Raw genomic sequence first — 24,187 nt, forward strand, 5'->3', positions numbered from 1 at the left:
GTGTGGGGGAATGAGTAGCTTGAGAGAACACCTGGGTTCTGACTCAGGCGGCCGGGAGGCCAGTCAGGCCTTTCCCTGAGAAGATGGACACTTGGGGAGGGGCAGGGTTGAGAGCAGGGATGCTGAGGATACTGGTTTTGAGGTGTCTGAGAGACAGCTAAGTAGATATGTGTGGAGCTCAAATGAGTAGTGCACGTAGATTTGTGACTTTTTGGAACAGAGATCGTAATGGAAGCCATCAGAATGGGTGAAGTAACAGAAAATGTTTGAGTGCAGCGGAAAACCTGTCCTCAGCCCTGCAGCTTCAGGGACCTGTCAGTGTAGCAGCAGCTCTGAGTGAGGGGCAGTGATTCCAGCTGAGGAGAGGAGAGTTTATAGAAGCATTTCCTAAAGTGCAGTTTCACAGAAAAATTGTTCCCTGAGAAAACCACACACACACACACACACACACACACACACACACACACACACATTGTTCCCTGGTAAATGAGTTTGCGGAAATCTGCATATTATATCCCCTGTTTAGAGAATATTAAGGACTGACAGTTTCTGCAGGAAAGAGCCATTTCATCTTTGATTAACTCAATTTTCCCCAGAAGCCAGATCCAGAATCTGAATGCCTCAGGGTAGAGCGCTAGCTTTCCCCATGCATGTTTCCAAGTCAAGCCCTGAGAGAATGTCATCCATCTCTTCATTTATCAGATGAAGAAACTGGGGCTCAGTGGTTGGGTTCCAAATTTCACAGATGGTTAATGATATATTCTGGATGTCACCTAATCCCTTGACCCTTTCAATCTAAGAAAATTCCAGTAGATGCAGCAGAGTGAAACTGGAAACAGTTTTCAAAATATACTGGTCATAGTATTTCTCAAACAGCATTCTCTGGGACCTTGAATTTGAGTCCTAGTGCTGCCATTTCTTAGCTGTGTGATGTAGGGCAAATTTTCTAACCTCTCTGAGCCTCTGTTTCCTTCTCATCTACAAACGAGGATACAACAGTAACTAACAGGATTATTATTAGCTGTTACCATCAATAAACTGAAGCTGAGGGGTTGAGATTTGCTCAAGATCTCACAGCTAACAGAGATAAAGCTGGGACTAAAATCCAGATCTTTGGACTCTAAATCTAATGCTGCCTTAATTAACTAAATCATTTCTACCAGTGCCCTGGGGATCACACATTTGGGACTACCCCCTGACAATGCCCTCGCATAAGGACAATCTTGCTTTTGAGACAGAGAAGTCTGAAAATAGTTCCCAATCACACTGGAGTCTAGAGACCTGCCAAAGCCAGCTGGAGGCAGAGTGAAGGGAGGGCAGAGTATCTTCAGAGAGACATTCCGAAGTCTCAGTCCTAGAAAACTTTGAAAAATGTTGGCTCCTGTGTTCCGCTTGAGTCTCAGTATTCCTGAATGGGAAACTCCAATGGTAGGACCAAGCATACTTATTTTTTAACAGATTCACAGTTAATTCTGAGGTATCACCTTGATTGAGAAGCATTGTTCTTTTCTAAGCAGAAATTATCACCAAAATCACCCTAGAATCCACCAGTGCTCACAGATTAGTGCCTGAACCAACTTGGTCTTCAGGTTTTTCTTTGTTTCACAGAAATCAGTTTAGGGTGGGCTGTGGAAGGAAGCTTCTAAAAAGCCCCTGGGGAAGGATTGAATCTCTGAGGCTAAGGGGGCGGACTCAGCCTCACTTCCTCTCTCTTCTCATCTGGGCTTCCTGTCGTCACATTGCGATCATATTTTTTCTCCGTTCACTTCTCCTTTTACACAAATAGCCCCGGACATCCGTGTTACCGACCTTGCCTCAGCCACCACAAGGATAATCACCAAATTCTGACTAAAGGACTGAAAAGGTAAGACCGATGCCATTGTAACCTGGCTTGCCGCCTTCTGTGGGCTAGGATACCGTCTTAGAAGTCTCCATAACTCTCTAGCACCTGTAAAATCTCCTGCAACTTCTGTTTCACACATAGTGCAGGAAGTAAAAAAATATCAGCTAGATCCTAGTTACATCCCCAAAGGCAGTCAGGCCAGAGATACTTTTATACTTAACTAGGTTCACATTCAGCGGTCCCCAACCTTTTTGGCACCAGGGACCAGTTTCATGGAAGACAATTTTTCCACGCACCAGGTATGGAGGCGGGGCAGGGGGGGCTGTGGGGGGTGTGGTGTGAAGCTCAGGAAGTGATGTGCAGCCCCTTTCCGAACAGGCCTTGGACTGACACCAGGCCGTGGCCCCGGGGGGTTGGGGACCGCAGAGTTAGGGCATTCATGTGCTTGAATTGATACAGAACTTACATTACTGTGAGTAGTAATTTTTGATGCCTGGAGCTTTCTGTGTGAAATGAAGTTGGGGAGATTTTCTATGTGCTCTGGCCCTTAGAAAATAGGTCACGTAATTTTTAAAATAAGGAGAGAACTCAGAGCTAGGGCCATTTAGAAAGGCAGCTGGGAGATGTGGGTCTTCTTTTGAGAAATTTTCAAAAGTAAAGTGAGTGATTCCCACTGTGATTCCTCAGAGCCACTGAATAGAAGCCTGGCTAAAAGTCGCAGCACCATGATGTGTTCAGTGTATTTTAAGAGGTGAAGGCTAGACACCTCTAAAGGATGCTTAGATTATTGGCTTTTAAAGAGTAGGAAGAACATTTTGATATTCAGAGCTCCCACCAATTCACTTATCCCTGGTGTACAAAACATGAATATTGTTAAATATAATATGAAATGCCTTTTATAGGCAACTCACAAAACTAGATATTTCCAATTCATGTGTTGTAACTAATGATTGAAATTGCAAGGACTCACAGAGTGATAGCCAAGCTTTGGTCCTGACTTATTGTGACCACTATAGTAGTTGCTGTTTACCACAGCAAACTCAGAGCTTTCTTCTAAGACCTGGGAGAATTTCACTTGATTATGCCCTGGAGGGGCGGGAGGAAAGTTCCCTGTAACCACACATACCCACCTAAGGATGTGGGGTGGGATGGGTCAGAGGGCTCTAGATTTCCAAAGCACCTTAGGGGCCTTCAATTTAAAAATACAGAGCACTTAATAGTGAATAATGAGTTCACTTAATACTCTAGTATTGGATGCCTCCATGGGAGATAAGAGATAACATACTATGAGGGACTTTGGAAGAGAGCTGAGCAAAAATAGAATCTTAGCTGCTGGATGAACAAAGAAGTTTTGCTTTCTCAATCTGGGGGGGAATCTGTACTGTTTTGAAATTGTGGTTGAATGAGAGCAGAGGCTGAACTGAAACATAATTTCCTGTGATGTTTCCTGTGTGGGCCAGTTAAGAGTATTTAGCTTTTCTTTTCTTTTTTTTTTTAATTTCAGCATCTTTATTTTGTTTATTGACAAGAGGCACAAACTGGAAAGGACAAACTCTGTTGGTTCTTGGTTTCTTGTGCCCTCTGGCTGATCCCTGATAGCCCAGAGGCCCTCAGTCTCCTTTTCTTCCCTACTCCTATCCTGCAACATACTAGCGGTCAGGCATGGTGCCCAGTGCTAGGAACACAAGGATAACTACAATGGTTATCAGTCTCAAAGAAGTTGTAGAGTTCAGAGTGGAGGATAGACACAGCAATATAGAGCAACTTGCTCTTTTCTGTAACAGAGGGATAATGTGCACAAAATGTAGGAGGAGTTTAGCAGTGTGCCAAAGACTCCTTGGGAGGGGAGATGATTACTTGAGTTCACTTTCAAAGAAGTATGGGTTTTCTGTGAAGACTGGGGGGGATCTCCATTCTAGACCAAGGGCACCATATATGCGAAGCCACAGAAGTGTGCACCCCCACGCATGTTAGGAGTGAGAGTAAGCAAGTGAGACTGAGTATAGCAAAGCAGTATTGCAGGACCACAGAAGTGGGAAGCCCTTACTCCTACTTGGCTCCTGAAAGTGGAGGGCAAAATCACTGGACCAGACAGGTCATGGGCCTACCTCTGGGTAGGGCTATGCCCATGTCCACATGGCAGAATTGAGGGGATTTGGCTTGAAATGAGGGAGAAGAGGCAGGTTTCTTCCTCCTCAACCTAGATTTTTTCCCTAGATCAGAAGGAAGGGTGGAGCTTTTTGTAAGGTTACAGCCATTATTTTTTGCTCAGCTTCCGTTCCAGGAAATACCATGTTGATTCAATTACAAAGGTTTGGTTTGTGCTCCTAGATTAGTCACCCCACAGCACTTCTTGTACCCAACGGGCATCCACTGTGTGTAGATGACCCTGGGCCCTAGAGACTGGGCACCTGCCCTCAGGAAGCTCCCAGGACCCAGCTGCCACTGCAGGTGCAGAGCGCTGAAGCAAATGAGCCCAGAGGAACAAGACTGCCATGTAGGGCTGGACTCTGGGTGGATGCTGGGGCAGAGGGGGAGGATTGAGCTGGAGGTGGGGTGGTCAGTTAGGGAAGTCTTGTCTGGAAGTAGGTTTTAGAAAAGAGAAAGATATGCATTTCCAAAGCCAGAGGATGAGCACCCAGAGTGGAGACCATGGCTGTCTATGTTAGGAAATAGAGGTGAGTCTTCTCTATTCATTTTCCACTTCACGAGCACATCGTAGTTTCTTCCCAAGCAGCATCAATATATAATAGCTATGGCCAAGACTTGTTGTAAAAAAAAAGATACCAGGAGGATTCATTTCTGTAATCTTTTAAAATGAGAGTGCTGTGTTCCAATGTTAGAATGTTGCTGCTTAAAGGGAAGTTAGAGATTATTTAGGTTCAAGTAAAGTATATAACTCATAGGAAGAGCCCAATAAATGTGAACTTTTGTAATTCTCCAATGTGCTTATTTTTCAGGTAAAATTATAAAATTACTTAAGTTAGACTGTCTCTTGATTCTCTATGGAATGCTCTATCTCCATACCATATTATATTTCCTTTTCTTAGAAATTCCTTTTTAAATAGGCATTATTAGACTGTGTTCTTTGTTTACAAAAAGACATTTTCAGAGTATTTTAATATATGCAAACATAAAACTATAACTTAAGTGTAGATCCAATTGATCTGAAACCAATATGCTGCAAGTTAAATATTTAATATACTTTTAATTTGCCAAATTTTGTTTGACATTTTCTATTTCAGGAAAACTAGATTGAGGAATGAGGTGGAAAAAGATTTTGATGCCTCACATCTTTTAAAACTTGTTCAAGTAAATTTGAATTCGTAGCTTAATATTTACTTTATATCAGGAGCAAATAGAGGCATTAAGGAATTATCCCATGGTTCATTCTTTTAAAAATAGCTATTGTAGCATGTCAGTATTTATACTATTGGGGACTTAAGTTGTAATGATTTTGAGGTCAGAATCCTTTAGATCATTTACTCATTTTCAACTCTTTTAAAAATTTTTGACAAAAATTACAGAAAAATTGATGAAATGGCATGAAGAATTTCTAAACCCCTTTTACCCAGATTTCTCAAATACTAACATTTTACCACATTTGCTTTATCCTTCCCTGGCTTTTTCATTTGAGAGTAATTGGTGACATGATGTCCTTTTCCCTAAATGCTTTAGTGTATAGTCCTATAAACAAAAACATTCTCTTACATAACCACTTTATGATAATCAAAATCAGGAAACTAATGCTGATAGCAGTATTATTAACAATCTATAGTTTTTTTTGTTTTGTTTTTTTGAGACAGAGTCTCACTTTGTTGCCCGGGCTAGAGTGAGTGCCGTGGCATCAGCCTAGCTCACAGCAACCTCAAATTCCTGGGCTTAAGCGATCCTACTGCCTCAGCCTCCCGAGTAGCTGGGACTACAGGCATGCGCCACCATGCCCGGCTAATTTTTTCTCTATATATTTTTAGTTGGCCAGATAATTTCTTTCTATTTTTTTAGTAGAGACGGGGTCTCGCTCTTGCTCAGGCTGGTCTTGAACTCCTGACCTCGAGCAATCCACCCGCCTTGGCCTCCCAGAGTGCTAGGATTACAGGCGTGAGCCACCGCGCCCGGCCCATTAACATTCTTTATAGCAAAAGGAAATCTCTGATCATGTGTTGCCTTCAACTGCTGTGTCTCTTTAGCCTCCTTTAGTCTGGAGCAGTTACTAAGTTTTTTTGTGTGTTTCATGACAATGATACTCTTGAAAAGTATAAGCCAGTTCATTTTTATAACATTTCTCCGTTTGGGTTTGTCTGATGTTTCCTCATGATTATATTTAGGGTATTTAAACTTTTGCTAGAAATAGCATAGCTGGCCTGCAGACACCATGGACCCTCTACGGCAAAGTTCTATATATTTTTAGGATAAGAAGGAAAGATAACCTCTAGTCTCTTGACTTTGTAGCAGTGATAACTGTTCTAGGTAACTGTTGCTAATTTAGGGAGTGGCCTTATCATAAAGGTCTCTGTCCTGGCTCAGCTACTAGTAGCATCTTGCTAACTCCCAAATAGGAAGAAGTGAGCCTCCAAGATCATCTGGATTTGTCTTTCCTCACTTTTTCTCTCCTCCTTTCTTCTTCCTTATTTCTCGCTTCTTCAAATCACCAAATTCTCTCCCCTGACAGCAGCCTGGAAGGGAAAAATTTTTTACAAAACCATAGTTTCAAGGAGGAGTAAGGTGACAGACACATCCCTTGATAAATTGGTAGAGAAACGAAAGGAAACTAATGCACAATAGTTGATGCTTTGGCCAGGCGTGGTGACGCGTGCCTGTAATCCTAGCACTCTGGGAGGCTGAGGCAGGAAGATCGCTTGAGGTCAGGAGTTCGAGACCAGCCTGAGGGAGAGTGAGACCCTCTCTCTACTAAAAATAGAAAAAATTAGCCGGTTTGGTGGTGTCAACCTGTAGTCCCAGCTCCTCAGGAGGCTGAGGCAAGAGGGTCGCTTGAGCTCAGGAGTTTGAGGTTGCTGTGAGCTAGGCTGATGCCACAGCACTCTAGCTCGGGCAACAGAGTGAAACACTGTATCAAAAAAAAATTGACACTTTGACTTGATATGAGGATTATAAATAAGATATTACATTTTTTATGAGGAATTCAGCACTTTGTGATGTTCAGTGAACTATCCCCATTATCTATTTAAATTTATTTGGGCAACAGGATCTTAATTTGGGGGCCCTCATGGAGAACAGACTTACCCTCCTATTTAGAAAAAACTTTTGTTAATCACAGCCTCAAATTTCTTTGCTGAAGAAATAAAGACCTCCACATGCTCTGTGTAGAAAGCGGTGGGAAGCCATGCTCTTGTATGTCAATTAGCGAATAGATCTGTATACAGAGAAATGTGTATAGAGAAATGTCTGGGAAGATGTTCACCAAAAATATTAATGATAGTTATCTCTGGGAGGCGGAGTTTCAGAAGATTTTGTGCTTTCTTCTTTGTATTTTTCTTTATTGTTTGAATTGTTTTACAAGGGCACATGAAAAAATACCTTTTTTAAAAAGGTATTTCCAAGAAATGAAACAAAGGATTAAAAGCCTTCTGGCTTCTGTTGTATTTTATCCTAAAAATCAATGAGAAACTCACAGTCACCCTTAGGAAAGGACTGGTAGGTAAGCTCTGAAATTGATCTTTTAGTCAGTGTTCACTGAACCATGTCCTCAGGTACTGAGACATCCAGGAAATATTATCTCATTTAGCCCTCAGACAACCTATGAGGTAAGTATGAATACCCCCATTTTAAACATAAGGAAATTGTGAAAGTTAGACAGGTTAAGCAAGTTGCCCAAGGGTACACTTCTAGTAAGTGGTACTAACAGAATTCAAAATTAGGCCTGTCTGATTCCAAAGTTAGTGTTTATCAAACTGTGTTCCATGAAACACTATATTCTTTGAGCTATTAATAAGTAATCTTCAATATAAGAATCTGTTTGAAGTTATATGTGTATTTTTCTCTTAGAGACCCACAATGTACATCAGCCTATAACAAGTTTCTCAGAAGGTATTCATTTAAAAAACCAGGGAGAGTGGTAGGGGGTGAGGATAAAAATCTCCCTGTTGGGTACAATGTGCACTATTCTGGTGACAGATACACCAAAAGCCCTCACTTCAGCATTATACAATTCATCCGTATAACCAAAAAATGCTTGCACCTCCTAAATCTATTGAAAAATTTTTTTTATTTCAGCTTATTATGGGGGTACAAAAGTTCAGGTTATATATATTGCCCATGCCTCCCCCATCCCCCCAAGTCTGAGCTTCCGTTCCCTAGACAGTGCACATCGCACTCATCATGTAGGTATACACCCATCCCCGCCCCCCACCCCCCCATCCTTCCCAAGTCAGATGGACACGCTTGAACTTTTTAAAAATTAAGAGAATAAACTTAAAAAAAGAAAGAAGCACCATAAAAGAAAATCAGAATAAAATACTATGGAATTTAGAAGGAAAAAAGAATATTTGAAATGGGCGGTTTAATAAAGGTTCTATGGAGATGGAAAAAATAAATAAAATATTTTAAAAATAAAAAAACCCTGCTAATTAATTTTTGTTTTATTTTTACTTAATCCTATTTACTTTCAAAATTACTTGACCCTGAATTCTTCTCAGTTCCTTTTTTCCTTACACTGCTTTGTTTTTGTTTTTGTTTGAGGAACACTTGTAATCATAATGGTCTGTGTAACATCAAAGATATTTTGCTATGTCTCCAGATTGGCCTCAAAAATTGGATCAGATAAGGCTGATCAAGAACTGATAGAGGCTCTTGAAGCTTCCATCCAGGCTTAGCCACTTCTAAGCTTCATTAAATTCAAGAGTAGATCAGATGGTGCAAGTACATGTCAAAGAAAAGACAGGGATAGAATTAGAAATCCACAGAACAGTTTACCAGCCCAGGCTCATCGGAGAAAACTAAAGGGTGAAGTTCATCCCTGGCCTCCATGTTGGGCCATAGGAAGTAGTCATAGCCAAGTGCAGTTTGATTAAGAAAGTTTGCTGGAAACTTAGGGCTTTCTACAGAGCCATGAGTCACAGAGCCATGGATTGTAGACTTTGACTGCGGGAGGGTGTCAGTTCCTCTAGACAGTGGGAGGAACCCACTGGGGTGGGAGGCTCAATCACTGGGCAGTGACAGTGAAGAAAGGAAAGAGGAAGTGGAGTAGCGTTCTCTCTGCATTTATATATAAATGGGGGCCATTGGTGTATGGAGTAAAACTAGCAATGATCTTCACCAAGTGGGCAGCTTTTCTCCTTCGATTTGGCATGAGCCTAAGGTTCTTCCTTACAGTGGGGACATCCCTAGATTTGTGGGCACCTCACCAGGTGGTGCTCTGTGGGCAATTAGGTCACAGGGGCCTGAAGCAGCTGTCATAGGATCCCAGGATGTTAGGGCTGACGTGATTTTAGGAGGCATCTTGCTCAATCTCTTCCTGTTACTGATGAGTAAGTTACTTATTTGTCTGTCCAAAACATCAGTTTGTTAGCATAATAAAAACTCAAGCCCAATGCTCCTGACTCTTCACTATCATGTCCATTCTACTGCATCCAATTATTTGGAGTTAGTGAGCTAAGACCCATTTATTTCTTCATTCAACAATCTTATTTTTTTTCAGTATGATCAAGGAGCTCACATTCTATCGAGGGAAGAGATACTTAAAAAACAAAGTGGTTAGTCCAATGGCAGAGATGCACAAGTATTACAGGCACTCTCTGGGTGGAAGGAGAGGTGGGCGTGAAGAATTAGACACAATCAGAGAAGCCTTCATGTAAAAGTGACACTTGAGCCCAGTCATCAGGATGATTTGTAACTAATCAGATTAAATGGTCAAAGGGAGAGAAAAGGGCAAATTTTAGCAAAGAAACAAATGAGCAAAAGTAAGGAAGGGGTCATTGAGACAAATATTCTATGTTGCCTGCTAAATTTTAAAATATAATACAGGGAGTGTAGCCATGAGTTTAGAGCGATGTAAGTCAGGAGGGGCCTTTGACATATGTAAGCATGCATAAACCCATCGCCACAGTCAACACAAAGAGCATATTCATCATTCACAAAAGATTTCCCTGGCCTTCTGTAATCCATTCCCTGATCCTCTACTCATATCCTGCCCTCCCCACCCATGTCCACAGGCAATCATTGATTTGCTGTCTGTTGCTATAGATTAGTTTTCATTTTCTAAAATGTTACATAATTGGAATCATACAGAATGTACTCTTTTTATCTACTTTCTTTCACTCACCATAATTATTTTGGGATTCACATATGCTGTAGTGCACATCAATAGTTCATTCCTTTTTATTACTGAGTAGTATTTCCTTATACAGTTATGCCATCATTTATTCACCTGTCAATGGACATTTGGGTTGCTTCCAGTTTGGGACTATAATATATGAAACCACCATGAACATTTCTTCACAAGTCCTTATATGGACATGTGCTTTCATTTCTTTTGGGTATATATCTAGGAGTGGAATGGCTGAATCATATGATAAGTGTATGTTTTTGACTTTTTGCAAAAGCAGCAAACTGTTTTTCAACATGGATATACCATGTTTACATTCCCTACAACACTGTATGAGAGTTCCAGTTATACCACATCCTTGCCAGCACTTGGTATGGTTAGTTTTTAAAAACATTTTAGCCATTCTAGGAGGTGTGTAGTGGGATCTGACTGATTTTAATTTGCATTTCCCTAACGACTAATGAAGTAGAGAATTTTTTCATGTGCTTATTTGCCATCCACGTAGTATTGTGTTTGGTGAAGTGTCTTTTGTCTAGGTCTTTTGCCCATTTTTAAATTGCATTATTTTCTTACCACTGAGTTTTGAGAGTTATAAGCCTTTTATCTCATGTGTGATTTGGAAATATTTTTCCCGTTTTGTGGTTTGTCTTTTTGTTTTCTTAACAGTGTCTTTTGAAGAACAGAGTTTTTAATTTTGAAGAAGTACAATTTATCAGTTCTTTCATGGGTTGCGCTTTTGGTGTTTTATCTAAGAACTCTGCCTAACCAAGGTTGTGAATATTTTCTCCTATATTTTCTTCTGGAGTATTATAGTTTTAGGTTTTACATTTAGATCTATAATACATTTTTAGTTATAATTTGATATGGTGAGAGGTGTAGATCTAAGTTCATTTTTTTGCATATCGATATCCAATTGTTCCAGCATCATTTGTTTAAAAAAGTATTCTTCATTCTCTAATGAATTAATTTTTCATCTTTGTTGAAAATCAGTTGTCCTTATATACCTGTACCTTCTATTCTGTTTCCTTGATCTATCTGTTTATCTTAACACTAATGCTACGTTGTCTTTATTGCAGCTTTATAAAAAGTAATGAAATCAGGTGGTGTTTGTCCTCCAACTTTGTTCTTTATCAAATTCATTTATTTTTGCTATTCTAAGTCCTTTGCATTGCCAAATGAATTTTAGAATCAATTTCTCAAGGTCTACAGAAAAGTCTGCTGTGATATTGATTGAAATTACAATCTATAGATAAATCTGGGAAGAATGGATATCTTAACAATATTGTCTCTCAACTCATGAACATGATGTATCTTTCCATTTATTTACTCTTTTAAATTTATCTCAGCAATTTTTTTTTTCTTAAGTTTTCCATGTACAGGTCTTTCACATCTCTTGTCAGATTTATCCCTAAGTATTTCATATTTAATACTATTGTAAATCATACTTTAAAAATATTTGATTTCTGATTGTTACTAGTGTATAAACATACTATTGATTTTTGTAGATTGAATCTTATATCTGGTAAATTTGATACCCTCACTTGTTAGTTCTAATAGAATTGATGTAGATTTCTTCAGATTTTTTACAAAGACAATCATGCCATCTGTGAATAAAGCTAGTTTTACTTTTTTTCTTTCCAATTTGGATACAATTCCTTTCACGCTTCATTCCACTGGCTAGAAACTCCAGTACAATGCTGGAAAGCGTGTTAAGAGTAGACAGATCTGTCTCCTTCCTAATATAAGGGAAATACATTTGGTCTTTTACCATTAAGTATGATGTTACCTTTCAGAGATGCCCTTTATAAGATTGATTAAGTGTCTTTTTATTCCTAATTTGTTGAGACTTTTTAAATCAGAAATAGACACAGAATTTTGTCAAATGAATTTTCTGCATCTACTGAGATGATCATTTGGGTTTTTTTTTTAGATTGTTAATATGGTTGATTAAATTGTTTATTTATAGATTAAATAGATTATTAAATTAAATAGATTATTTATTTATTTTTTGAGGCAGAGTCCTGCTCTGTCTCCCTGGCTAGAGTGCTGTGGCATTAACCTAGCTCACAGCAACCTCAAACTCCTGGGCTCAAGCAATCCGTCTGCCTCAGCCTCCCAAGTAACTGGGACTACAGGCATGCGCCATCATGACCGGCTAATTTTTTCTATATATTTTTAGTTGTCCAGCTAATTTCTTTTTATTTTTTAGTAGAGACGGGGTCTTGCTCTTGCTCAGGCTGGTTTCGAACTCCTGAGCTCAAACGATCCGCCTGCCTCGGCCTCCCAGAGTGCTAGGATTACAGGCGTGAGCCACTGCACCCGGCCTAGATTTTTTAAATGTTAAAATAACCTTGCATTCCTGGGATTAACCGTATTTGGTCATGATTTCTTATCCTTTTTCTACCTTGGCATATTGATTTTATTAATATTTTGTCTATAATTTTTGCATCTATCTTCTTGAGGAACATTGGTCAATAGTTTTATTTCTTGTAATACCTTTCTCTGGGGCTAGGCGCACCTGTAATCCTAGCACTCTGGGAGGCCGAGGTGGGAGGATCTCTTGAGGTCAGGAGTTCGAGACCAGCCTGAGCAAGAGTGAGACCCCTGTCTATACTAAAAAAATAGAAAGAAATTAACTGGACAACTAAAAATATAGAGAAAAAATTAGCTGGGCATGGTGGCGCATGCCTGTAGTCCCAGCTACTCAGGAGGCTGAGGCTGTAGGATTGCTTGAGCCCAGGAGTTTGAGGTTGCTGTGAGCTAGGCTGATGCCATGGCACTCTAGCCCAGGCAAGAGTGAGACTCTGTCTTAAAAAAAATATATACATATCTTTCTCTGGTTTTAGTATCTGATAATTCTGGACTCACTGGTTGAATTAGGGAGTATAGCCTCCTTTTCTATTCTCTGGAAGATTTTGAACAGAATTGGTATTATTTCTTCCTTGCATGTTTAGTGGAAATCATCAATAAGGCACCTGGACTAGCAGTTTTCTGTACAGAAAATTTTGTTAAACTCCAAATTCAATTTCCTATTAGATATAGGACTACTCAGATTATCTATTTCTTGAGTGATATTAATGTTTGGTAATTTGTGCCTTTCAAGCAATTTATCCATTTCATCTAAGTTGTCAAATTATTCGCATAAGTTGTTCATCATATTTCCATATTATACTTTCTATATCTGTAGATTTTGTAGTGTTGTTACCTCTCATTCCTAATGTTGATAAGTTTTGTTCTTTATTTTTAATTTATGATCTATGTAGAAGTTTATAAGTTTTATTGATATTTTAAAAGAGCATAGGTCTACGGTATAGTGAATCATGAGAGCTGATGTTTAGCTGCCCAAGGGGACTATACTCATTCGAATGTGTCAGCTTGAACGTTACCTCCTCCATAAAATATTCCTTGATCAGCCCAGCTGAAAGTCTTTGAATTTCCATAGCATTTGCTACTGTTGTTTGGGACTTGACATGTTTTTTCTCTTATTGCTCGATATAGCTTTTACAAAGGGCAACCATAAGGATTCTCGAGAATTTGGAAATGAGGACTGGTAAATGGCACATTCTATGAGTTAAATTAGTGTTTAAAATTCTAGATAAAATGAACACAATTATCTATCCATAGATGTGTCTTAGTCTATGAGATATTTTGTCAATGTGATGCTGATAAAGGCCTGGGAAACACTCAAATTCATTATCCTCTCCTAATAAAGAGTGGTCCTTTAAGACTAAACAGTCATGGGTTCAATTTATTGAGTGCTGGTCATGTCACATGCCAGTCTTTGTGGTAAGATCATGTAATCTTCACATCCACGCTATGAGGCTTAAGTGTTGCTCCATTTTACAGAGGTAGAAACTGTGACTAGAAACATTAATTGGTTTCCAATTCTTACATAGCTGTTTAGTGGCATATGTGAGAGTTGAATTCAAGTTTGACCTCAAAATCATCATACCTTTTTTTAACCTCCCAAATATATTTAAATACATTTATAGTCTCATTAATTTTATCTTGATTAAAGCAGTGATGCAGATTTAAGAATAATCCTGAGGAGCAAGGCAAGAAGAAAAATAGAAAAGAGGGGGAAAAAGTAAAGGAAAAGGGTATGAGATAGATATGAGCATTTGATGTTTTCAACAGAGAAGTGTATTGTGGAATAGAAGTAGCTCATCAGGCTTATCTACAACCTGGATGAACTATCCCTCTAGACCAGGTGGGTCCTAAATACCCTGACACTGCAGAGAAGGTACTATGGATTACATAAGCAACCCATGCACTGGGAAAGGCATAGTTTCAATGGGAAACGAAAATCCAATAAATAGACATTTTGCTTTATATATCAGCCTGGTGAACAGTATTTAAATATGAGTCATTTTATAGAATCTCATTACCTCTGAGAGAAAATTCAAAATTATCTACATCTCCAGAACTGAGGACCAGACCCCACAGGTATTGATGTCCTTACTGAGAAAATAATATTCTGTTTGAAAAACTCAAGCTTGTATTGCTATCTCTTTTCACTTCTTCATTGCACATTCGTTGGCTTGTTTTTTTTCTGCTGTGAGATTGACATCTTCTGGAGGGTACCTACTGCTTAGTCAGGGTTGCTGCTTCCACAACATCCAACAGAAAACACCATAAATATTTCTGCAACAAAAGATTGAATGATGCATAGCTATTTTCCCTCCACCCCCACTTTCATGTGGAGAGGTTTACAGACCAAATGTAATATGTATATGACTCTCAGGGCATTTAAGGAACTGGCTGAGCAAGCCACTGGCTTTCTCCATGATTTACCAGTCCATCCCTGACCCTGAGGGTTGCCTTCTTAAGTGCCCAGGCACTAGGCACTAATGCTGCACATGGACCCAGCGCTGGATTGGTCTGTGTCACTGTGAGTCATCCTCTTCTAAGAATGGCTGTATTGTTTTCTTCTACAGTGCTTAATTCAATGTTAAACATCATCGGTTTGCTGAATTGGAGCAAAAGTTAATGTCTAAGATCAATTAGTAGCACAGTTCAGAAATTAAGAGAGCAAAGAGTTTGGGGAAACTTTCCAGAGGAGAGCCATAACTCAACCCTAAGGTGATGCTGGAGATCCTTGAACCCTGAACATTTGTGCCCTCTGATTCTCTGGTGCCACTTTGCAGAGCCAGGTCACTTACCTCCTCTCTTCCTCCCTCTGCCTTTCAGGTTAAGAACATCCCAGCATGGGCATGAGTAGCTTGAAATTGCTGAAGTACGTCCTGTTTTTCTTCAACTTACTCTTTTGGGTAAGTTTGTCTCTTCTGAGCATGGCTAAGCTCACCTTCCCCCAGCTGAACTCTGCTTCTCTCTCCTCTACTGAAGAGGCTGGCGTGGAATACAATCCATACATGTCTGGGTCATGTTCAGCACAACCAGCCTAGGCACAAAGGAGTGATAATTTCCTCCTCTCTTCTTATCCTGCCATATTATAAGCCTGCAAAATTGAAAGGTACCAATGCAGTTGTTAACAGAGGTGTCATTTCTCTCTGAGGGCTTTAGGCCACTACTGCTCACAGACAGCGTCTATAGATGAGAAACCCAAGACTCTGCATTCTGGGTATTGAGTGCTTCTTTTCTTCTTCTTCTTCTTCTTTTTTTTTTTTTTAAGACAGAGTCTCGCTGTGTTGCCCGGGCTAGAGTGAGTGCTGCGGCGTCAGCCTAGCTCACAGCAACCTCAAACTCCTGGGCTTAAGCAATCCTCCTGTCTCAGCCTCCCAAGTAGCTGGGACTACAGGCATGCGCCACCATGCCTGGCTAATTTTTTCTGTATATATTTTTAGTTGCCCAGCTAATTTCTTTCTATTTTTTAGTAGAGACGGGGTCTCGCTCTTGCTCAGGCTGGTCTCGAACTCCTGAGCTCAAGCGATCCACCCACCTCGGCCTCCCAGAGTGCTAGGATTACAGGTGTGAGCCACTGCACCCGGCCTTCTTTTCTTCTTGTCTTTTTATTTTTCTGGGCCCCTTGGAAGAATAGCTGATTGAAATGGAAGTCACTCTTTTGGGGGGAGGTTTCACTGTAACAAATTCAGCAATTGAATTTCAGATATAGGATGGCTTGGTACACATGTATCTATGAGAAGATTTCTATGAGTTTGGCTTCTCTAGTTTTCTGCCTAGCAAGATAAGCTTCCTCAAGCAGGGCATCTTCTCTATGTGGTCATGGTTTCCAAAGGGCAGGCCATGTGTGGGCAATTGAGAAGACAAAGAATAGGGTATCTGAGGCATGAAATTAGGCTTGTATATGGTGAAGATATTTCATGGCTCCTAGGAGTGATCTTTCTTTCTTTTTTTTTTTTGAGACCGAGTCTCTGTTGCCTGGGCTAGAGTGCCATGGTATCAGCTTAGCTCACAGCAAACTCAAACTCCTGGGCTCAAGCAAACCTTCTGCCTCAGCCTCCTGAGTAGCTGGGACTACAGGCATGCGCCACCATGCCCGGCTAATTTTTGCTATGTATTTTTTAGTTGTCCAGCTAATTTCTTTCTATTTTTAGTAGAAACAGGGTCTTACTCTTGCTCAGGCTGGTCACGAACTCCTGAGCTCAAACGATCCACCGGCCTCGGCCTCCCAGAGTGCTAGGATTACAGGTGTGAGCCACCGCGCCCCGCCTAGGAGTGATCTTTCCTCGGTATCTGGAAGTGGGTGAGAAGAGGTGTGAGTGGGACTCCACATGAGGAAGTTGGGATTGCCCCCATTTGAGGAGCACGGGGAAGCTGGGCAAAGAGGTTGTTCATGAGACTCTTGAATGAACCAATGAAAAAAGGTGATTCTGATCTCAAGGAAGTAAGAACATAAAGAGGTACTCAAGAACCACCTTTTGTCTCTCAATATTGTGGAATTCTTCCTTTCAGTTCTGTGGCTGCTGCATTTTGGGCTTTGGGATCTACCTCCTGATCCACAACAACTTTGGAGTGCTCTTCCATAACCTGCCCTCCCTCACTCTGGGCAATGTGCTCATCATCGTGGGCTCCATTATCATGGTGGTTGCCTTCCTGGGCTGCATGGGCTCTATTAAGGAAAACAAGTGCCTGCTTATGTCGGTGAGTCCTTATAACAGATGTGGTCCACAAAGCGGGGGGAGATGATGCCTTAAGTCCCAGGCAAGATGTTTCTTGGTAGATCACCTATAGGCACAGGGAAATCACATGAACACAGGATTGGTACCTCAGATCGATCACTCAAGTCTGTCCAGAAAACTGGTATTTTATTTCTGACTGAGGTCCCAGGGACAGGTGGGAGAGTGCATTGCTTTCCTCCTTGGTATCCAGTTTACACTGTTAATAATGACCTCTGTCATTAAAATCCCCCTTCTTAGCCTTTTATTTTTTCTTTATGTCTGGTTGAAATCAAGTCATCCATCTGCCTAAACCCTCCTCATGTTAGTAAGCACTTTTAGGATCTGACTTAGAGTCACCAGCTGATGGAAAAAATCCTCCCAAAATGTCAAAGGATGGCTCCTTAACTCATATATGTACAGGATATTCCATAGTGTGAGTTGCCCAACTTATGTGAGGACCTCGGTGCAGCCATTGAGGTATAATGTGAGAGACGCTAGAGCTTTTCAGTTGTTCCCTGTTGGTTAACCATCCTGAGGCATAAAGCCTAAGCTTACAGGCTTAGGTTTTGCCTGTAAGCACTGTGAAAAGGGAGCTCTACATTTCTCCAGAGTGCCCAGAACAGAGCTTGGTGTAACTGTGCCACTCTATCCATAGGTGTGGGTTTCTAACCACCTTTGTTCCTCCTTAAGTCATTCAGTTAATCTTCTTTCCCTCATGGGTCAACTCTTAAACTGGAGCCAAGAGAAAGAATAATAATAATAATAATAATAATAATAATAAAACAGTCCCTGTTCTCAGACTAATGGCAAAAGATGGGAGATAACAGATGTAGAGTCAACGTTTTAAGCAATCAACCAACATTAGAGTTGGGGTAAAAAAGGTAAAAGAGAAAGAATAAGTGGAAGCATGTTTTCTGTTGCGTGTGACTAGCATAAAAGGAGTAAGCATCTAGAGTTGGGAACAAATATAAGTCAGAGCCATGTTAGAGTCCCTCTTCTCCATCTGCACGGGGCTCCTCTCTGCCTTCACCACCACCCGTCCTCCACCTCAAGATAGCCCTGATCTGTAGAAAGGACCAGGCCCCAAACTCTGAAGACACATAGTTTAGTTTAGTGGCCTTTTGCTCAACTGCTTCAGTAGGCTCATGCCAAAACTGCCTACTTTATTCAACAGATAATGTTGTACATGTATTGTGTGCATGGTGCTCTGACAGTCACAATAGGTAGGAGAGAACAAAGTTAGAAGACAGTGACCTGCCCTCTAGAGTCTGGCTGCAAAAAAAGAACACATATTCCTCAAAATAAGAGAAGGCTTAGCAAGGAATGAGGAGGCAGAAACAGGAACGTTTGCACCTGTGCAGACACCCACCTGGATGTTTCTAGGGCAGAGTGGGAGTGGGGCGAGAATGGGTATCAGTGCTGTAAGCTTGTCTCTGCTTCGCCCCAGTTCTTCGTCCTGTTGCTGATTATTCTCGTTGCTGAGGTGATCTTGGCCATCCTGCTCTTTGTGTATGAACAGAAGGTAAGTTGTAAAGAACATGACTCATTGTCTTATTGCTGAATGTGGAGAGAATGCCGTGAAAAAGTTGGCACAAAATAAGTCCTATAATAGAGTTAGAAATGAAGTGGAAGGATGGAGGAAGGAGAGATTAATTGTCATTGAGGAGAGAAAAAAATTTCATGAAGAAGACTGTATTTGAGTGGTGCCTTGAAGGATGACTGGAAAACAGTAAAACAAGTATATCTTCCTCCTACTTAATTGCCTCTGTGTGTTTGGCAGTAGAGAATGTATGTCTCAGTGCCAAGGATAGCCCTTCCTTGAATTGCCCTTTTTTTTCCTTTGTAAAGCCAGACCTGTGGAAGGACAAGAACCTACTGTATAACTCTTCCTCCAAGGCCTTCTCACCCTCAGCACTTCTGCCCATAGATAAACACCCTTTCTGCCTCCCTAGTTCTGGAAGGGAGCAGCAAGTGTAATCACTAGCCTATACTAGAAATTCTTTATTCCTTCGAACCTACATGCTTTTTACAATGTCTCCTCTGCTGGACTGTGCCCTGCCCAGCTGAATGAGTATGTGGCTGAGGGCCTGATGGACAGCATCCAACGTTACCACTCAGACAACAGCACGAAGGCAGCGTGGGACTCCATCCAGTTATTTGTGAGTACAGATGGAATCCTTTTCATATCAGCCCAGACTTCATTTTCTAGCTTCAGTCCCTGGGGGCTAGTTCCTTTCCTGGAAGCTTCAGAATCTAAGGTCCACAGCCTTCAGGTCCAGAATAAAGCCTTGGCTATCACAAACAGGGGAGCCCAGTAATCAGTCTGATTGGTACAGTCTAGTTCTCTCTTTCACCCTTTACCAACTCAAATAGGTCCATTGTTCAAGCCCTACTAGGATGTGAAGAAGACCCAAACACATCACACTGTATTAGTTTATATATTTTCCAAAATTTTACTGAAAACAGTAATTATATAATATCAGAAATTTAGGCCAGGTGCAGTGGCTCACACCTATAATCCTAGCACTCTGGGAGGCCAAGGCGGGAGGATTGCTTGAGCTCAGGTGTTCAAGACCAGCCTGTGCAAGAGTGAGACCCCGTCTCTACTAAAAATAGTGAAATAGTAGCCGGGTGTGGTTGTGCACATCTGTAGTCCCAGCTACTCGGGAAGCTGAAGCAAGAGGATTGATCACTTGAGCTCAGGAGTTTGAGGTTGCTGTGAGCTAGGCTGATGCCACGGCACTCTACCCAGGGTGACAGAGTGAGACTCTGTCTCAAAAAAACAAAAAAAATTGCTATTGAATTCCTGAGTTGCCCAAATTGGGCTTGTTACCTAGCCCCCCAGCACCCTATTTTTCATGCCCCTTCTCTACCCACAAACAAATATATTAGCTCTGCACTCCTGCCTTGATGTGTTGGGGGAAAAAGAAGGGTCAGGGAGCCTTGAACCAGCATAATCTGTGTCTTCAACAATACCACTATGACTACATGCTGGCCTAGTGTGGAGTAGAAGAAATGGCACAGGAGTTACATCCTGGAGACCAGAATTAGGTGGCTGTGTGAAAGTCACTTAACCTCTCTAGATCCCCACCTCTTTGCTTTTTAAAATTCAGTTTAGAAACCATTTTATTATATAATTTTCAGACCTATACAAAAGTGAAGAGAAAAATAGAAAAATTGATCTCTGGGTACACAAAACCCAGCTTCAACAGTTAACCTTTCGCTAGCATCATCTCATCTAATCCCCTATTTTTTTTTGCTATAATATTTTAAAACAAATATGAGACATTTTATCATTTTACTCATTAAATAGAAAAATAAGAACTTCTTTTTAATAACCTAACATTTAATAATTCCTCAATATCACTAATAGAGTCTATAATTTAATTTCTCTATTTTTCTCAAAAAATTTTTAGTTGATTTGTTAAAGTCAAGATGTAAACAAGGTCTAGATGTTACATTTGAAAGATATGTCTCTCTAATTCTCTTCTAATCTGTAGTAGGATCCCTCTTTGTCATGCAATTTGTTTGTGGAAAGAAATTAGGTCCTATAGAATTCCCCACTTTATAGATCTGGCTAATGGCTTCCTCAAAGTATTTTGGTGTCAGAGAGTCATTGCCTCCCATATGCTCCATGAATCTAGAAGCTTGATGTAGTTTCTGTTTTGTGGTAAGGCTACCATAGCTGGTAATTCCTGTTGCATCACGTAAGCAGGCACATGATGTCTGATGGTCCTGCTTTCTGTGATCTTAAGACTGGTTGGTGGGTCCAGGTGTGATCATCCTGATCCCTCCATTGTAAAGTCTCCTAGGTGCCTTATTCTTGATCTATAAAATGTGAATAAATTGAACATGCCCTCTCTACTTCACAGGGGTCTTCTATGAATGAAATGGTATAACCATTTGAAAGCACTTTGTTCTAAGGAGCCCATAGTAGTCAGGCCAATTCTGGACTTTATGCCATGGAGTCAGATGTGAAGGGCCCACCTTTTCCTCCAACATCCACATCTTTTTTTCTGTTGACTTTCTAACCATCATGGTTTTGGGGGTTTGGCTTTTAGCTACAATGCTGTGGTGTAAATGGCACGAGTGATTGGAGCGGAGCCCCGCCAGCATCTTGCCCCTCAGATCCACTAGTGAAGGTAATTTTGTTGTCAACTTTTCTGTTATTAGCTTCTTTGTTTAAATTTTTAATTGCCTTGGAAACTGCAGTCATAGAGGACCTAGACCTCCTATCTAGAAATTGGGAAACTTGAATAAAAGAGAGAGCAGGGTGACAACACAAAGTTAACTAAAAAAATTAACAAACAAAAAAACTTGGAACAAATCATTTAGACTAGGGACACTGTGATTAGTCTTGCTACACTAAATGATTACATTAGAGAAGGGCAGTTCGTGTGAAAGTGGCAGAGGGTTGTGTTCAGATATTTCTAGAGCAAGAAGTAGGTCTCCTTGTATTTGAAAGTGAAATTTATAGGGTTGAGATAGAAAAGCTTCTCCCTGCACCTGTTTCTCTGTTCTCTCTCCTTGGAGATGGCAGGATCCAGCCCCTTAGTGAAATGAATCATAAATGAAGGAGTAAGGAGTTGGAGGAGAAAGAGTTGGTGGAACTGCTGAAACAACCTGACCACTTAATTTGGACCTGAACAATAGACTCCAAGAAGAAGCCAAAATCATCTTCCACCTAGAACTAGACCAAATCCCTACAGTTCTGTCACCCCATCTTACCCACTTCCGAGGTTGTTTGAAAATCTCCATAATTTTTCAGGTCTTTGGAAAAAGACTAGGACACCCACTGACCAACAACTGCCCTGCAGCTTGGTAGGGCTGTGATAGATTTACTGACTGTTGAAGCAAAAACTGAAAGTCACACCATTTTAAGATTGCTTAGCCTGTATTCTCATTTGTGAATCTTAGGTCAGCACTGAGTGTTCAAGGAACACAGGACATCTGTTGTGTCCTGCCTAATGGGAGCTAGTTTAACTCAGTGAGTAAGGATCTAGGACTTCTACATTAGATGCCACTGTAATGAAAACAACACTAGAAAAATCTTTAGTTTAATGTTCTCTACTTCATGCCTGTGTCCTCATCCATGCAAAGAAAATAAAAGTACAATACCTGACCCAAGTATCTTTGTATTATATAAGGCAAAATACAAACTACTGTATCTTCCAAATAATCCTCCTGATAAAGTTGAATTATAGAGTGGGATCATTTGTACTTGTAATTTTTTTTAGGGTTGCTATGTGAAAGCAAGACAGTGGTTCCACTCCAATTTCCTGTATATCGGGATCATCACCATCTGTGTATGTGTGATCCAGGTAAGAGCTTTACTGTAGGACTACTGTCAGAATTAAATGAGTTAAATCATGTAAGGTTTTAGAACAGTACCATGTGGGCAATAATGTTAGCTATTTTTATTAGTATATGAGCCAAGTAACAAATGATGTTATTACCAATTTGATTTAAGGCTAAGAATGTCTATCTGGTCAATTTATTCCTCAAAGATATGAGTGATTCATAGTCAAACTAAAAGTTGCCAAACAGAACCCCACTTACATCCTTTACTCAGTTGGTCTGTAAAAGACTGTGATTGATGAACCATTCCACTTGAAAAGTTGACCTTGTGTGCTAAGGAGTTGATGATGAAAATATAATCAATTTTCTTTTTATTTCTGTGCTTAGTTTGACAAATGAAGGGTGAATTGGGGGTAGTTTTGTGTCCTTTTTTATTTTGTGGTATTTCTAACATTTTTCTATCCAAGTGTTTGGTATACCACAGATTAGCTAAGACCCCAATCAAGAAGCTCAGAGAAAAATGATTTTTCTCTGCTTGGAAACCAAGGAAGCATAGTACATGGGCAGAGGTGACTCACTGCACAGTGTTCAGTGAGTAGAACTTGGCTATACTAGCAGCAGAGTTTCTGTGACTTCCTAAGAAGACAAAAGATGTCCCAATACTTAATATCCTACTATCTTGCCATCATTGCCCCCATTTCTCTCTTCACTGCTATAAAACTATAGGAGAAAATGCCTGAGAGGAAATTGGAAGTAATGGTGGGAAGGGTGATTTCAGTGTGATGGATATGTTCTTTTTCTTGCGAGCCAATCTTAGGGGTCATGGGAAAATGACTTCTCTTACAAAGACTTCACATTTCCCAACTCTTTCTGCAGGTATTGGGGATGTCCTTTGCACTGACCCTGAACTGCCAGATTGATAAAACCAGCCAGGCCCTAGGGCTGTGACCTGCAACTGCTCTGTGCTGGAGAGACTTGTTTCATCTCTGGAAATCCAAAGCCATTTCTAGCATGAAGTCTTAAAAGATCACCTGCTGGACTGGCATCTTTGCCCTCCTCCATCTCTTCCCTGCCTAGGTCCCTGTCACATACAACCAGAGAAGAGGGTGTTGGCCAGGCACTTCCCATCTTACACAGCAAGACAACCTTTTACCCACTGATGGCAGCAGCCATGTCTCTCAAGGTGGTAAAATTAATACCTGAGTGTTTTTTGGACATGAGAGGCCAAGAGAACCTGTGACACTAATGGCTCAAGATCAAAGGGTGGGTCCGAGATATTAATTTTTGGATTTTCCCATTGCCAAATTAGTCTCCAGCCTTTAAATCATGCCCAGTATACCCTCCAAAGTCAAGCAAGAGACAAACTAAAGGGAGTTCTGGGTCAAGACTCACTAGATCATTGTCACAACCCTCTGTTTCTTTTTGACTAGGGCTATGGCTATAAGAATGACAGAGTATATTTTTTACAAAGGGCAAAGTTTCATGTCAATTTTCTTATGAAAAGGTCTTATTGATTTAAGTCTTTCTAGAAAAAAACTATCTAGTGGTTCATATCCTGACTTTAACCAGTCTCTTAGCTAATAATCACATTAAGAAGAGGTCTAGTGTTATATCTCTATCAGATAAGGTTTTGGTAATGTACAATTTTAACTCTTCAATAAATAAAATAGCTTATGATCTCAA

At 40.5% G+C, this 24,187-nt stretch overlaps 1 protein-coding gene across 2 annotated transcripts; it reads left to right on the forward strand.

Moving 5' to 3' along the window:
- Positions 1 to 1,711: 1,711 nt before the first annotated feature.
- Positions 1,712 to 24,187, forward strand: CD53 (CD53 molecule). Of its 2 annotated transcripts, XM_045546767.1 has the most exons (8): positions 1,712 to 1,864; positions 15,318 to 15,397; positions 17,001 to 17,189; positions 18,654 to 18,728; positions 19,270 to 19,365; positions 21,268 to 21,348; positions 22,444 to 22,527; positions 23,381 to 24,187. In XM_045546767.1, the coding sequence occupies exons 2-8, from the start codon at positions 15,335 to 15,337 to the stop codon at positions 23,450 to 23,452; spliced, it is 660 nt and encodes a 219-aa protein (XP_045402723.1). In that variant the 5' UTR covers positions 1,712 to 1,864; positions 15,318 to 15,334; the 3' UTR covers positions 23,453 to 24,187. The 2 variants fall into 2 exon arrangements, with proteins under 2 accessions (XP_045402723.1, XP_045402724.1); XM_045546768.1 differs by lacking the exon at positions 1,712 to 1,864 and having other exon boundaries at positions 15,316 to 15,397.

Source organism: Lemur catta, chromosome 3, assembly GCF_020740605.2.
Source record: "Lemur catta isolate mLemCat1 chromosome 3, mLemCat1.pri, whole genome shotgun sequence".
Classification (NCBI taxonomy): Eukaryota; Metazoa; Chordata; class Mammalia; order Primates; family Lemuridae; genus Lemur; species Lemur catta.

Excerpts from the sequence above, each read along its gene's own strand:
- CD53 (XM_045546767.1), top strand. The coding sequence starts at position 15,335 with ATGGGCATGAGTAGCTTGAAATTGCTGAAGTACGTCCTGTTTTTCTTC. Across the intron at positions 19,366-21,267 it reads GGGACTCCATCCAGTTATTT|CTACAATGCTGTGGTGTAAA; the intron begins GTGAGTACAGAT and ends TTTGGCTTTTAG. Across the intron at positions 22,528-23,380 it reads TCTGTGTATGTGTGATCCAG|GTATTGGGGATGTCCTTTGC; the intron begins GTAAGAGCTTTA and ends CTCTTTCTGCAG.